This window comes from Cyanistes caeruleus, chromosome 4, assembly GCF_971803275.1.
Source record: "Cyanistes caeruleus chromosome 4, bCyaCae1.hap1.1, whole genome shotgun sequence".
In the NCBI taxonomy this organism is placed as follows: Eukaryota; Metazoa; Chordata; class Aves; order Passeriformes; family Paridae; genus Cyanistes; species Cyanistes caeruleus.
Window position 1 is genome coordinate 30,486,845 of NC_141704.1, and position 16,336 is coordinate 30,503,180.

Here is a 16,336-nt window from a genome sequence, read left to right on the forward strand (position 1 = left end):
AGCTTTCATATTAAGCCTCCTCATGCCTGAAAACCCCTGTGTACTAGCTCGTATTTACTGGACACATTATTGTTTTCCGAAGAGTTAAGCTGAAAATTATTTTTGTTTCCTGAAGTAAGTTGCTAAGTATTTGTGAAAAATTAAACCCCATATATTTTGGTGCAAAAATTGTTTGTCTTGGAGATGCATTAAACAGAGCCATACCACAGTATTATAGAGCTATTTGCATGTGTAATGCCTCACTGTTTCTTACAACACTTAAAATGATACATTTTCTCCAGGGAACTTCAAACTAATACAGAGATTTTGAACTTCAAGAAACCAGACTCTCTGTCTCACAATGCATCTTTATGGTTATTGATGTATGGCAAAACCAAAATTCATTTCTGTTTAGATATAGATGTAGACAGAGATTTATAGATGTGTTCTGCTTTAAGGAGTTTTGTTTTTCTACAGAATCAGCGTTTTCCAGATCAAAATATTTATGTGCACACATTTGTCAAAGATATTTGTCCTTGAAAAACAGCCCCAATGGAAATTTTTCAAATAGCAGAATTTTGAATCTATACTGCCAAATACCTTCCTTTCACCACCTTCACACTGTACCAAAGGTTTGCTTGTGGGCTCTATTATGTGACACTCGTTTTATGAGGCATCCTTAGGGTTAAGTGAAGCTTCCTGCATTTAGTACAAGACGTCCCTAATACTCACATATACATATATGTTCCCAAGAGGAAGGAAATTATGGATCAAAGCACTCTCTTATCAGCTTTATTATCTTTATTCTCAATGTGCCTGCTCTACACTCTTTTATTACCTGTTCAGAACTTGCTAAAATAAAGGTGAAGTTTGATGTAATTTATACCTTTTAAGTTATGTAATATGTAGAATATTGCAAAAAGTGCTAAGAATGTTGCACCAAGATTCTTTGAATAGCAGAGGGCAATGCCTCTCTTTTGTCTCCCAGAGAAGCTATCAACTTGACATTTGTTTTTAAATGTCAGCAAGACCAGGATGGGTGAAATGAGGCACTGAACTTTTCTTGCTGCTGGCTAGAGAGCAAGGATGGTTAGTTTAAAATAACAGTGTGGAAAGGAGAGAGAATATCTGTAATCAGAGGAGAGGAGAGGTTAATTTTCCCTGTTGTTGTCTGTCTGTATCAGGTTATGGTCACAAAGCAGTGAACAGTTCCCTTCTAACTAGACAAATCAGAACTTGAATGGGTGTAATGTAAGAACTGGCTTATCCAGGAAAAACTAGGAATGATGCTCAACCCCTGAGGGTGGTTTGGAAGAAGATAAGAATGGGGCCTGTGTCCCAAAGTCATGGAGGAGTCCTTTACTGAATAATACCTGGTGACAAGTAGGAAATACAGGGCACATGTTTTTCATCGGAAAAGAGTGAAAATGGTATCAGCAGAAAACTGATAAGGCCTCAGATCTATGCTGTTGGAGCAAATGGTAGGAAGAAAAAATATATTTTGTCAGCCTTGGACAATTCCAGGCTGTCTCTTTCTCCACCCAGGCTCCACACAACCTACTTCTCTCTTTACGCTGCCTTTGCAGATTTCTAAAAACCATTTTAAGTGGAGCTCTCACTGAATTCTGAGAGAATCATTCCAGGATTCTTCTAGGAATTCTGGCAATACCTCCAAAATTACTTTCATTGATCTTTTCTCTTTTAAGCTCCCTATTTTATCCACATCTTCTACCTTCCCTCAAATTTTCATCTTCTTTTTGGCTTCTTCTTTACCATCTCTGTGTCTTGTGTTTTTCACCACTGTGTGGTGAAAAATGAGCATTGACCAAAGAACTCTCCTCTCCTCTCCTCTCCTCTCCTCTCCTCTCCTCTCCTCTCCTCTCCTCTCCTCTCCTCTCCTCTCCTCTCCTCTCCTCTCCTCTCCTCTCCTCTCCTCTCCTCTCCTCTCCTCTCCTCTCCTCTCCTCTCCTCTCCTCTCCTCTCCTCTCCTCTCCTCTCCTCTCCTCTCCTCTCCTCTCCTCTCCTCTCCTCTCCTCTCCTCTCCTCTCCTCTCCTCTCCTCTCCTCTCCTCTCCTCTCCTCTCCTCTCCTCTCCTCTCCTCTCCTCGAGTCTCCTCTCCTCTCCTCTCCTCTCCTCTCCTCTCCTCTCCTCTCCTCGAGTCTCCTCGAGTCTCCTCGAGTCTCCTCTCCTCTCCTCTCCTCGAGTCTCCTCTCCTCGAGTCTCCTCTCCTCTCCTCTCCTCGAGTCTCCTCTCCTCGAGTCTCCTCTCCTCTCCTCGAGTCTCCTCTCCTCTCCTCTCCTCTCCTCTCCTCTCCTCTCCTCTCCTCTCCTCTCCTCTCCTCTCCTCTCCTCTCCTCGAGTCTCCTCGAGTCTCCTCGAGTCTCCTCGAGTCTCCTCGAGTCTCCTCTCCTCGAGTCTCCTCTCCTCTCCTCTCCTCGAGTCTCCTCTCCTCGAGTCTCCTCTCCTCGAGTCTCCTCGAGTCTCCTCTCCTCTCCTCGAGTCTCCTCTCCTCGAGTCTCCTCGAGTCTCCTCGAGTCTCCTCTCCTCGAGTCTCCCCTCCCCTCCCCTCCCCTCCCCTCCCCTCCCCTCCCCTCCCCTCCCCTCCCCTCCCCTCCCCTCCCCTCCCCTCCCCTCCCCTCCCCTCCTCTCCTCTCCTCTCCTCTCCTCTCCTCTCCTCTCCTCTCCTCTCCTCTCCTCTCCTCTCCCCTCCCCTCCCCTCCCCTCCCCTCCCCTCCCCTCCCCTCCCCTCCTCTCCTCTCCTCTCCTCTCCTCTCCTCTCCTCTCCTCTCCTCTCCTCTCCTCTCCTCTCCTCTCCTCTCCTCTCCTCTCCTCTCCTCTCCTCTCCTCTCCTCTCCTCTCCTCTCCTCTCCTCTCCTCTCCTCTCCTCTCCTCTCCTCGAGTCTCCTCTCCTCGAGTCTCCTCTCCTCGAGTCTCCTCTCCTCTCCTCGAGTCTCCTCGAGTCTCCTCGAGTCTCCTCGAGTCTCCTCGAGTCTCCTCTCCTCGAGTCTCCTCTCCTCTCCTCGAGTCTCCTCTCCTCGAGTCTCCTCTCCTCGAGTCTCCTCGAGTCTCCTCTCCTCTCCTCGAGTCTCCTCTCCTCTCCTCGAGTCTCCTCGAGTCTCCTCTCCTCTCCTCGAGTCTCCTCTCCTCGAGTCTCCTCTCCTCGAGTCTCCTCTCCTCGAGTCTCCTCGAGTCTCCTCGAGTCTCCTCGAGTCTCCTCGAGTCTCCTCGAGTCTCCTCTCCTCGAGTCTCCCCTCCCCTCCCCTCCCCTCCCCTCCCCTCCCCTCCCCTCCCCTCCCCTCCCCTCCCCTCCCCTCCCCTCCCCTCCCCTCCCCTCCCCTCCCCTCCCCTCCCCTCCCCTCCCCTCCCCTCCCCTCCCCCTCTTTCTTATTGTCTGTCTTCTCTTTTTGTGACAGATTTCTGACAGACTAACTTGCTGCAGGTCAGTGGAAATTAGGAGAATTTGTTTTTATATTATTGCTAGAGCTTTGCACAACACAAGTTAATGTAACATTGCAGTTGTGATGATCTTGACAAGCTCAGAAAAAACACTTCAATTCTAAATCACAGCCATTTATAACTTTCTTAAAAAATATTACCTTTGGGGCTCAAATTTTTCATGCTTGGTCTCAGTTCAAGACTCAATTGGTTTTGGAAACTTTCATAAACATCAATCCAGCTGTTTATATGTAATTTTTTTTCAAGGTTATCCAATCAAGAGGAGGGAAAAATTATTTTCACCATTTAAGGTGTTTTTCATATGCGTTTCAGCCCCAGTATCTCAAAACAACTTTGTTTTGAAACTTTAACCTTGAAAATGAATGTACTTCTGAATGATGCACTGCTATGTTGGAAATTACATATTTATAAACATTAAAACATTGTGTGCTGAGCATGTAGAAAACATTGTTTCCCTTCTTTGATTTACCCTATCCAGCGGTGATTAATGTTCCCAGGCATGAATATTTGTTTGTGCACTCATGAAAAATAGAGATGGAAAAGATCTTTTGCATCATCTAGTTCATCTTATCTCCAAAGGCTTAAGGCTGCACTCTTTGTACGAGTGGCAGAAAGGTCCTTTCTTGTAAGTTTTCTTCAGAGCTTTAGTGGAACAGGGTCAGCAATTATAACTCCAAAGAACATTTCTTTGTTTCTACCTTGGTTTTGCCATCTAAAACATTTTCTGGAATTCCCTGATATGAAATTCAAGAAACAGTAAAATGTGTACTCAACAGGTTGAATTATCACCCGGTCTAGCCTGAGGCTCTCAGCCTCCTTGACCTGCGTCGTAATTTTGAACAACCTGAAGATCTTGTCAGGAAGTTTCCCTTGCTATGATTTACAATGTCAAGACCTTCAGGTTATGGCAATAGTCAAGTCATGACCATTTATGTCCCTGTAAACAGTACTCTTCTCTCTGTATTTTTTGGTCTTTACTATGAATACATATAGCTTATTATGCCAGTGACCATTCATTTTTTCAGATAACTAGTTGTGCCAACCCTCCCTCATCTTTGTAAGCCAGTTCATGGAGCCATCCAGTTATCCAACAGACCCTTGGCTCTCATTGCACTCAGCACCCACCCCTAGCTCTCTGATTATCCCAGCATATCTGCTTTCTACTGCACTTATATACACTTCTTCATATTTTCCAGTAAGTTTTTGATTTTAATAGCAGTGCCTGGAATGGAATGGAAAGCAGTTCTCAATAGTACTTAACAGCATCCCACGGCAGGTCTACTCTAGGAAAATATTTTGGCTGGAAAGGAAATATTAAATATTTATCCTGAAAGAAAGAATTATCTTAGTCTTAACTAAATATGTGGGATATTTCTGTGGCATTTAAAAAAAAAAAAAAAAAAGAAGGAAAAATCAAGGGAAACAAGAAATAATCCACAAAATGTTTGACGTCACTGAAAAAATATTTTGAACTGGAACATTTAGACTGTCAGTGATGTTTTTAGGGCAGACTGGCTAATACACTTACCTAACAGAATTTTAAAACTAGATTTGTATCTGTACAGGAAAAGGAAAGAGGATATTTGTAATTGTGTTAGCATACCGTAGTTAGTCCATCATTCTGCAGAAGAATTATGGTGACAAGATGACACATCTGAAGGAAAATACCAAAAGAGACCAAATATTTCTTCTTAGCTGTCTGACATGCAACTGGTAGAAAGCTATGCAATTTAAAAAATAGCAAAAATTTTCAAAACAGCTGTTTGTTTTAGGGACCTGCATTTTCTGGGACATTGAGCTGGAACCTCATTTTCAGAAAGAGCTGAGTACTGCAACTTCAAAAAATGGGCTTTTTTTAGTTGTCCCAAATTGGAATTTGAAAAAGGAGATTCCCAGAACTAATATTTCTTTTTTGAATACATGTTCTAAATTGTATCACTGGAACACAGGCAGTAGCACAGCAGAGACAGCACATCATATTTCTCTTTGTCTGGTTGAGAAATGCCACATGCCTTTTAAAAAACCCATGTATTTTAATGGACCTAAGATGAAAATTTGGCTGTAATTGGCAGATTTGAAGAAGTTATTTTATTCTAACTTATTCATGTAAAACCCAATAAACTGTTCAACATATAATTACTTATGAGTCTTCTATGGAGGGAAACCAGTTTTCATATTTCTTTCAAAAATGAACAGGAAGTGGAAATTTCCTTTTCAAGAGAATTTTAAATCATCTCAAAACCAGGACATGCTATTAAAAGTGTAAGCTGCCATAATATGGACTTTTTACAATTAGATGGTTTCTAAAATGTAATTTGACAATGTTCCTTTAATCCTTTTACATTTTGTTCTCTCTTTCTTGGCTAATTAGAATGATTGGCCTTTGTCATTTTTATAAAATCTCTTTATATATTTAAAGTGCATTATCATCCCATCCCATGGTCTAACTATAATCATCTTGACTCACAGATAAGTAGATAAAACTGTTAAAAACTCGCTCAAACACATACATGATATGTGTATCTTCTTAATCACCGTGTACATAAATAGGAATACACCAATGCACTACAGGGTGAAATTTTATTGGAAGTGGTTTTTTGCACGACAAAGGAATAAGGCATAAGAATTTCCATGAAGAAATGTCCCATGTTCTTCAAACTATTATATTGTGATTTGATAAACTAGACATACCTCAAATGTTCTTTATTTTTTTTTAATGTATGAATTTTGTTCATAGCCTTTCTTTTGTGGTACCTTGAAATGGTATCATCTGGGACCTACTGCAATTATATGATTTTCATGCTGACTTTCTGGACAAAATAACATTTTGGAGTGAGAACATTGCAAATTGCTTCACTCTTGGCCAAAATCAGGGATACTGCATGTAGAAGCGGTAGAAATGTGGGATGAATGCTGTCTGCTTTCACAAATCTCACCATTATATTCTTCCTCAAAAGGAAGATAGTATTCTTTTGTGGGTAGGACACACTTTAGAGGAAATATTAGCAGCTAATGCACTAATGTGGTGGTTTGGTTGTCCAGCTACACCAAGACAGAAATGCTCCTTTACTGTGTTAATGTCATCACAAACTTTTCTGATTATTGCAGTAAACTTTCAGCAGAATGAAGCATGTGGCACAATTGCAGAAGCTAGGCTGACCCATGGTAAAGAAATTTAAATGGAGAATTCTTCTTCTTTCAATTCATATTCATCAGCTTCTCAAAGGACTGAGTCATAGATACTCGTTCCCAGACATCCTTTCAGGAGAAACAGGACTGAAAATTATTGCATTTTTGTTGCTTGCAAATGATTGCAACTGTGTTTTACAGCATTTTTTTCTGGGAGGTTTCTTACTTCACTTTTTTCAGAGCCCAACTACATGATGGTAGGGTTACTGACCTTGTGGTCAGTGTAATAATCTTCAGCTGCCCTACCACAATTATTGCTCTCACATATATTTATATCACAGCTGCTGAAGCTTCAGGATATTGCTGCAGAACTAATAATAAATATTAATATTTCTATAGCAATCAATTGCTCTTAATTACTTTCACCCCAGGAGCCAAGTGAAAAAGGAGCCAAGTTCTGAAGAAGAGAGATTCTTTATTCGGTACCTTATTTCCAGAGGAGAGAAGCAACACAGAGAGAACTGGAAATCTGCCAACAAAAGGAGACACCTGAAAGAGGATAAGATAAATATTTAGCCACTGAGATCTGTTAAAGTACAAAACATCATCTATAATTCAGATTCAAAATTACTACATTTAAATATTATCACAACTGTACTACAAACAGTCCTCCTATGCTGGCAAGTTGCAAGGTAAATGTGAGACATGTACCTCAGTCTTAACTTACTTCCTCTCCCCTGAAAATGGGACTGTCACTGGAACACTTTTTTGAACTGTTACTATATTTGTACGTTTTTTCATGCTATAGTTAGATCTTTATCACACCTCCAAGGCTGAACAGTGGAAAAACTGGACAAAAAGATTACCCCAGAATAATTCATCCACTGGAAACCTTGATCCAAATTGTGTGCAGAAGGGTTGAGCATTGAGCATCCAGTGAAAGGTGGCAGAGAGAAGCTGCCATGGCCACCCAGCAGAGGCCATGGGTGCTTTGGTTATGGAGGCTTTGCCAAGAGGAGCTTCACACCAGCCATGCCTACAGCTTTCAAAACTAGCCAGACTGCCCATGACAGCATCACCACCTGGTGCCAGGGAATGGAACACCCCCAGGATTTAAAGATCTTTGTTGCTGCGACAGGACTTGGGAGTAACTGGCTGAGGGACAATTTGATCCCTTATGAATAACACAGGAAAAAACGATGGGAAGAGATGGAACTGAATTTCTCATCCTCTGGCTTCCTACAGAGACTCAGTGACCTGTCACCTGGCGATTCATCAGGAGTTTAGACAGGGAAAAGTCATCCAGGAGTGCTGTCCTCTGAGAGGAGGAAAGAGGGATACTAAACAGCACAGGAATCTGATACTAAACAGCATCTGGAATGAACAAGAACCTCTAGAGAGATGGGAAGTCCAGAGAGGGTTTTAAAACAGTCTTCCTGTGTAAACCATTCCTGTGGAGGGTTGCATAATAGAGTATTTGTTTTTACATAAAACACAGTAAATAATTTTGCAGTATTGACAAATCTCACTCTCTCGGGAAACTGTTCTCCGTCTTTGTTATTCTGATTATTATTATGGTTCAGTTATCACAGAGTACCACCTTCCTTTCTTCTTAGGAATGAAATAATTATTTTTTTGTGTAGGTGATGAGAGGAATAGGGAGAAACCGATTTTAATGCTTCCAAAAGAATCTTCACTGTGCCAGTAATTTCCTCATCCAGCAATGTTCTGCTGTCACAGGAAACATAATTTCCATTGTATCCCTGCATTGGCAGTGTGGGATGTATCACAGAAGAGCATCTTAGCTTCAGGCCCTGAGAGAGGTCTCTAGGCATGTCTTGTGAAGGCATGCACACAGAATAAAAGCTGTTTCCAAAGACTGCAAAGCTGAAAGCCAGGAGGTGTTTGTACCTGGAGCTTTGACCACCAGTGGAGATAAAGGGCAGCTATGGAAAAGTCTGGCGTTTTGCAGCCAATATTTGGCCACCTGAGAGAAAAAGGCTGACCGGGGCTACAAAAAGGACTCAGAATATGCTGGAAGTTCTTAGAAGATACAGAAAAGTTTCAGTTTGTGCTTTGGATATGATGCAGGGTCTATGCAAAAAGAAAGACTGCTTTTATAAGTACTGCAGTGTAGAGAGGTGGTCAATTCAGATCTGGCTGGAAAAAAAAAACCTTTTGTGGTATTTATGAGATTAGAAATCGTACAAAGGTGAAATATCACCATAGAGAGAATTTTTGCTTCTCTACCATAATCTTTCAGAATCTTCTGGTCATTGTGAGTGTTTCAGATGACAGTCTTTTACCAGATAAGAAACATCAGTGAGAATATTTGGATGCTGAATAGAGCATCCAAAATATTTGGATGCTGAATAGAGGAGTGGAGGAATATGGAGGACTCTCACAGAAGGTCATGAAAAAGGAAAAGAAACGGAGTTATTGCCTCTCACCAATCTATCAAAATAAAATTTCCAGAAACTGTATCTTCTTTACAGCACTTTGGTAGACAAAGGTTGGAGACCTCAACACATTGACTGTTGAGGTTGCTGGGCAGCACAACACGGGTCCTTGCCCCAGGCCCAGGAAGGTGGATGGGTGGTTTTGCCATCTTTGCATAAATCCCCACATCTTTTGCATTGCTGTCCTTCTTCCAGCTGGAACTTTGTCAGCAAAAATCAAAGTCATCAAATGTTTGGTTATTAAAAACAAGCTGTCATCCTGGTAACCTGCAAATTTAATGTATAATTAAGTGTATCCTGTCCTCTGTTTCCAAAACAGTGTTACAATGATGTCAAGATATGACAATCTAGAAAAAGGCAACGGGAAACAGGAGTAGTCAGACACGTAGGATGTTTCTGCATCTCCAGCATGTTCATTAATTTCAGGGATTATGTCCTTGCACCCCAGAGTGTCACATTGCAACAACCACCCCAAATAAGGGGCAGCGACAGTGGAGCTGAATAAAAATCAGGTGTTGAGGTTTATGTGGGACCAGATGGAGAGCAGGATAAAAGAGTACAAGTCTCTCACTTTTCTTTCTGTGGAGTCTGTTTTTCTTGCTAACATTGATGGTGTCAGGACTTCATCCCTCCTCTTCGTAACAGCACTGTGAACGTGGAAGCAGACTCTCTTAGGGAAGCTGGAGGATTGCACCCTTTCTTCACAGCACACCTCAGGGGTATGTGCTCTGCTCACATGGTGCAACATCCATCTCATGGCAGGGTGCTCTTCTCTTCCCCCCAGTCACACAGTTCCCATCAGCAGGAGCCCTGGCAGAGGCCAAGTGGTGCTGGGCTCCACCTGCCTGTGGATTCTCTCCCAAAATCACTATCCTTCTGGAGCTACTGGCAGACCTAGAAATGCAGCATTTGTTCCTGTTTGTGTGCTTGAGTTGCTCATGGGAGAAAAACCACCAAGTCATATAGGACTTCCAAAAAGGAAAGCTAGAAAGCACCAGTGAGCCAAGCACCAGTACCCATTTTATGTGTGATATGATTAAATGGTTATTTACAGCCTTTTTTTTTTTTTTTTGCCATCATTGTTTTGGGCTCTCTCTACCCTATTTATTATATTATTACTTCACTACATACCTTGCTAAACACTGACAGACATTTATTCTTATTGCCTGTTGTATCTTTGCCTCTCCTGAGCACTTTAATTGCACTAGGTGCTTTGAACATATCTGTTACCATTGCATAGCAGAGGAGTGATATCTCTGGATATTTATAAAGTCTCTTTTTATAAATTATTTGGAAGCAACACATGGCTTTAGAAATTATATCTCAGACTTTCTTTTCAGGACTGCATGTCTAATGTGGGTAAATAGTAACTGCACATAAGAGAAACCAATATGAGAAAGGGAAAGAATCATCTCAATTTGACATTTAGTGCAGAATTTTGGGTTTTATAAAGTGCTTTCTACACCAGGAAGCATCTGAAAAAAATTTATAGGTCTTTTCAGCCTATCTCCCTTCCATGTCTCAGCTTCAAATTTTGTTCTATAATGAAAATACTTTTATTTTTCTTTTTGCTTGTCTCACTCTCTCCAATTACCAGTGCAGGGGGCAAGAAAAGACGAGAATTACTCCTGGTCAGCAAGAGGATCTCCTTACACTGACAAGCTAAGGACAGCTAAGTAGCAGTTTAGCTGAAGCAAGTACAAAACCTTTTTCAGCACTATTAAGAAAAGCATATGGGCAAGGAGCTGATACAACATATTTTCAGCTGGGTTTCCTTTGCCAGCTCTCTAGCCTGTTTCACCTTTTTTTGCAGAGTGATTTAGTTTCCTTCTTAAATTCTATAGCTTCAGAACCACCTAAGCATCCTAAGGAGTACATTCAATTGAAAGTCAGTCAAGCTGACATTCCTGAGTGCCTGTGGTACTTCTGGAAGGTTTGACCAGCAAAAGCTAAGAAAACCCAGAGGAAATGTCTTCACTAGTGAAAGTTTGAATTTTTCCCATATGTCAACATCTCTTGCACTGGGGAATACAGCAAACTACATTCAGTCTCAGAAGTGCCAGGCAGAATGGAGTAATCACTTTCCTCTGGCTGCTGATTATCCTTTTTCTAAAACATCCCAGTGCTTGTTTGGCTGCCTTTGCTACAAGGAAACACTGTGGAGACATTTTCAGTTCTCTCAGTCTTTTTGTGCAAAGCTGCTTTCCAGCCCTTCAGTCCCTGGACTGCTCTGTTGCATGGGGTTATTCCACCCCTCGTGGGGAACTTGGCATTTGCATCTACAGAATTTCATGGTCCTGTCAGTCCATTTTTACAGCCTGTCCCTCTGAGTAGCAATCACACCCTCTGTCATGACAGCTGCTCCCCCCAGTTTGGTGTCATCTTCAGCCTTGCCAGGAGTGAGCTCTCTCTCATCACTCTGGTTGTTAACAGCCATAATAAATGATATTGTCCCAGTACTGGTTCCTGTGGGATGCCACTTGTAAGACTATCAGCTGGTCTTGTTACTTCAGATTGCCCCTGTCAGAGCCCAGCAAGTTTTCCACCCTCTCACCAACCCAGTCTATAATTCTCCAGTTTGTTTATGGAGAATCCATAGTCTCTCCTGTCCCCTGTTCCAGTGCTTAACCACTCTCAACGGTGAAGATTGTTTTCCTTATATCCAGTCAGATTTACTTTTTCTGAGACTTTTGATCATTGATTTTTTTTGTTTTTTGCTGTGTACCTCAGAGATGGGCTCCATCTTCCCCATAAATCTGCTTTCAATTGTAGCAGACAAAAATTAAATCCCTTACCACCATCCTTTCTCCAGCATGAAGAAATGCAGCTACATCCATCTTTCCTCACAGAGCGTGTTCTCCAGCCATCCATCCATCTTCATAACGCCCCACCAAACCTGATGGACTTATCTCTCTCTCTCCAACAGGGATCCAGAACAGGACAGACTGCTCTACATGCAGGACTGCCAAGTAAAGGGCAGTGCTCCCTCAGACCTCCTGGCTATGCCCAAGGTGGTCTCGACCTCCAAAGCAGAAGAGAAGAGGCAACAAGAAAGCTCTGCAGGAGACAGGAACCATGTTGTGTCCCGGAATCCCAGTGTCCTCATCACCCTGTTTGGAGAGCTGGCTGGTGTGTACCCCAGATTTCATCTGGACAACGTGTGTGCTTTCCATGTCTGAAGACACCAGGACACAGAGGTAAGGATGTGTGTATGCCCCAAAGCTTGCTCCTGTGTGGTGTTTGGAGGCATCTGGTGCTGGATATTCTAAAAGAGTTGCTAGGTCCTGCAGTCTGTGCTGTAGTCTAGAAGAGAGCTCAGACTGGAAGGTGGCACTCCCTACCCTCTATAAACAGTACAGGAGGGGTATGGCTGAGGAGACAGGGGCTCAGAGTCTCGTTTTGACACGCACAGCCCATGCCTGTGGGACTTACATGGTACTTGTAAATTTGATTTGGCTGTGTATGACAAATCTTATCTGTATATTGTGGTCTTGCTTGTGAACAGAACAGCCCCAGTGGGGCCCAGATTAGACTTGTATGGGAAGCATAGTCAAAACTAGGCATTTTTCCTTTGGGAAAATATGTGTGCTTTGTGCAGACATCTGTGGGAAAGATAAACAAGTAGAATAGTGATCCATTGGGTGCAAAGATAAGAGCTAATTAATCATACTGGTTTTGCCTGGATAGAGTTAATTTTCTAGTAGCTTGTGTGGTGCTGTATTCTGGATTTGCGCTGAAAACAGCATTGACAAAACCCCAATGCTTTAGCTATTGCTGGGCAGTCCTTTAGAGCATCATGGCTGTCCCTGCTTCTCACACTAGCCTGTCATGGAGGAGGCTGGGGGTGCATGAGAAGGTGGGAGGAGGAACAGCTGAGACAGCTGAACCCAAAGGAAAAAATGGAGATTTGATAATATAAGACACATGACATTTTGCTAAGCAATAAAAGCTGTGGGGAAAAGCAGAAAGGGTGAATATTTTCAGTGACAGAAGGACCAGAAGCTGGGCTTTGATGATCCTTGTGTGTCCCTTCCAACTCAGGGTATTCCATGATTCTACACTTTGTCTTCCCAAGTCACCACTACACATGATGGAGTGTATTTCTTTCCTGGGGTGGGCTTAACACCTGCCTGCTGAGGGGAAATGGTGGCCAAATCCTATAAAGCAAATTCTGCTTTATTTAATGTGCAGCTTTTGCTTTACCTTTTAAACTGCCTCTATGTCAACCCATGAGTTTTCACACTCTTTCCCTTCTGATTCTCTTCCCCATCCCACAGAGAGGAGTGAGAGGGGCTGTGGGGCTTAGCTGCCTACTAGAGTTAACCCACAGCATAAATATTTGTGATCAGTTCCATGGACAGCATGTGAAGGACTGGTGCAAGATACCCAGTCTTTTTTCTTGCCTGAATTAAGTAGCTTGGACTTCACTTTTCAGTCTCTGGGAGAAATTTAAGAACCCTTTTCTTTTAAAAGGACAAAGTCGATAGCTGTTAAAGGAGGGCTGCCACTGAGCTTGTATACTGCTGAAGCAAGGCATGAAAAACAAGATCTGAGATCTAGCAATAAACATCAGACCAGGAATGGTGATGTTTCTTCAACAATTTATTGAGTAGTCCCTCCAAGGTACTGGTTGTGCCTGGTTTATTACTTTTAGATTGGTATTGTGCATGTTTTTAAAAATAGAATTCAGATGAGAATTTCTCTGCTGTTTTCAGGGGGGTGGGGGAGGTGGGTAGGGCAGGTGTTTAGCTTTCTTCCTTTTGTTTTTCATTATGTATTCTATGTGGTCCCACACTGATACTTTAATAAAATATTCTTACCTCTCATATAGAAGATTTATCACTGTTTTTAATTAAGAAATCATCAGCTAGCATTTGACAGGCCATTTTCAGCCTCATTACAAATGTGTTCTTGATTAAATTTCAGGTATATTCAATATTCTGTAAATCAGAGAAGAGTGCTTTCTCTTTTCTACTATTCAATTGTGAACATTACAGATATGATGTCAATAGCATGTGCTTAGCATAAAGTACAATAATGGTAAAGGGGAGTTGAAAACCATCTAAACCTGCCTCCTCAGGGTGGAACTGAATTCAGTTGCTTCCTCATCTGGAGAGCAGTTATGAAAGTGTTGTCTGGCCCATCTAGAAGATTTCTTCTTATACATAAAGAAAAAAAAAAAAGAAGATTGGAAGACCCTAGTCTGTGGTCTTCTCAGGAATGGGCCTTCAGAGTTGGTGAGACAAAGGAAGACAGGAAAGTACTAGAAATCAAAGCTTAGCAGAGGAACTCAGTGGTGCATGCTATCTGATGGAGGTGTCAGTGCAGAGGAAAAATAGATCAAAAAGGTGTGTTGGGGGGTGGTATGTGCATCTTACAGACAAAAGGTGAGACAGAGGGAGCATGTAAGAGGGGGGGAAGTAAGAAACAGAGTTTTGCATGTTAACAAAAGTGAAATTATACCTCTAAAAATTAAAAAAGGAAATCAAAACCTGATGGCAGGAAGAATAAAACTCGTTAATGGACCTCACAGGACCTGCCTAAACACCCTGCCAGATATGGCTTAAAAGAAACAAAATCACCAAAGCCAAAATAAAATAAAAAAAAACCCTTGCAAGAATACATTCTTCTCCTTTGTAAGATACTGAGCATCTTTTTTCTCTCCACTAAACTGTGTGTACCTCAGTAATCTGACCTTCTTGCCTAAAATGTCTATGGCTGGTTACTTCCCACAGAACATTTCCATGCTGACATCTTGTCTTTCTCCTTTCTTGATAAACCAAGTTTGACTGGCTGGTGTTTGTCTAAAAGTAGTTGCAAGATGCCCTGCACTCTGGATGTCACTAGAAAGAAGCTCATTTCTGCATCTTCTCACACCCCATTATCTGTCTGATGATGTCTGGGAAAGCACCTAAAAGCCAAGGACAAGAACCAAGTAGAAGGTGTACAGGTGACAGAAACCGCTGTAGACATCTATTCCTCACTCTGTATTTTTATCTATTTTAGGTCTTAAAGAACAATTTGAGGTACCTTGGAAACCATCTGGTGCTCTCTGCAATAATTCTCCTGGTCTGGTCTGGAGTGACTTCTGAAATACTGATAGTACTACTTACCTGAATTCAGGTGATGCTTCAATGTGTTTACCACCTCCAGGCTACCTTCTCCACCCCTTCTACAGAGCCTAGTACAATTTCTAAGTGTTGAATATTTTAAATAAGGTTGAACCACCCTGGAATTGATGTTAGTTTTGCTGATGCCTGACAAAAAGGAGCGTACAAGCTGAAAAACACAAAATTGATTTCACATTTGTTTGCAGCAGCACGACAAAAAAACGCAGTGGATTGGAAACAAAAGGAAGTTCTATGTGTAGAAGAAAGAGGCTGAAAGGATGTTTGGAAGTGATGATAATGGAAAAGTTAACTGATGTCAGAAGTGATTACACGGGAGGCTTCTAGGCAGTATGGCTGCCTCTCTACAACTATATTCAGCAAAGTTCAGCAATATCCATTGCCTGATGCCCCCAGCTGCCACTGCATTCCTTCACACTTTTGCAAATGCTGGCTAATATAACATTTTCCTGCTCTGCTGCTTAAAGGACACATATCAAAAAGATGGCTTAATTTCCAAAAGGCTCTGATGTGTAATATGAAAATAGTGTCACATGGTAAGCTCACTACAAATATTACGTCCAGTGCATTTTGCTTGAACATGCTTTAATCTGACAGCTTTTATTCCTGCTTTGTGCTAGAGTTATGTTTTCCTTTGATCAAAATAAAAATAATGAGAAATGCAAAGCACAGGCTTGGTAGAAATATTAATTCATATCTTTACTGGGACACATAATCCTAAAATACCTGTTCTTTTCTCTATTGAACCACAATCTTAAACCACACTGTAAATAGAATTAAATTGGTAGGGTTATATTTAATTATTTTTTTTTCTCACTCCTCCATCTCTTGCCTGCCTGACTCATTACCCTCTTTTAATTTCCCCAGCAAGATAAAACTGAATATCAAAAGTCGTTAAACATCTTAGTTTTCAAATGACAAAAACTGAACTGTGTGCATGAAAGTCTAATCAACAGAGCTGAGGAGAAGTTTTGTGATCCAACGTTTTCACATAAGAAAATGCAGATTTGAACATCACAGGGACAGAGGGAAAGGACAAAAAAAGGCATTTTCATAAGGTAAAAAATTCTATCTAAAAATACGTATGCAGTAACATTCCAATACTTCATTTTGAAACAACTTATAATTTTTTTATTATTTGGGTTAGAAATTTAAGCTGTGATAATAATAAAACAGCTCTAGACCA

The 16,336-nt window shown here is 41.6% G+C and overlaps 1 protein-coding gene across 1 annotated transcript in view; it reads left to right on the forward strand.

Annotated features, from left to right (window-relative positions):
• LOC111937390 (uncharacterized) overlaps positions 1–15,816 on the forward strand; it is a 104,111-nt gene extending 88,295 nt beyond the window's left edge. The window contains exons 7-8 of the mRNA XM_086887301.1: positions 11,949–12,219; positions 15,029–15,816. Coding sequence (XP_086743427.1) covers positions 11,949–12,201 — 253 coding nt within the window. The 3' untranslated portion in view covers positions 12,202–12,219; positions 15,029–15,816. The remainder of the gene's footprint in view (positions 1–11,948; positions 12,220–15,028) is intronic.
• The last annotated feature ends 520 nt before the right edge of the window (positions 15,817–16,336 follow it).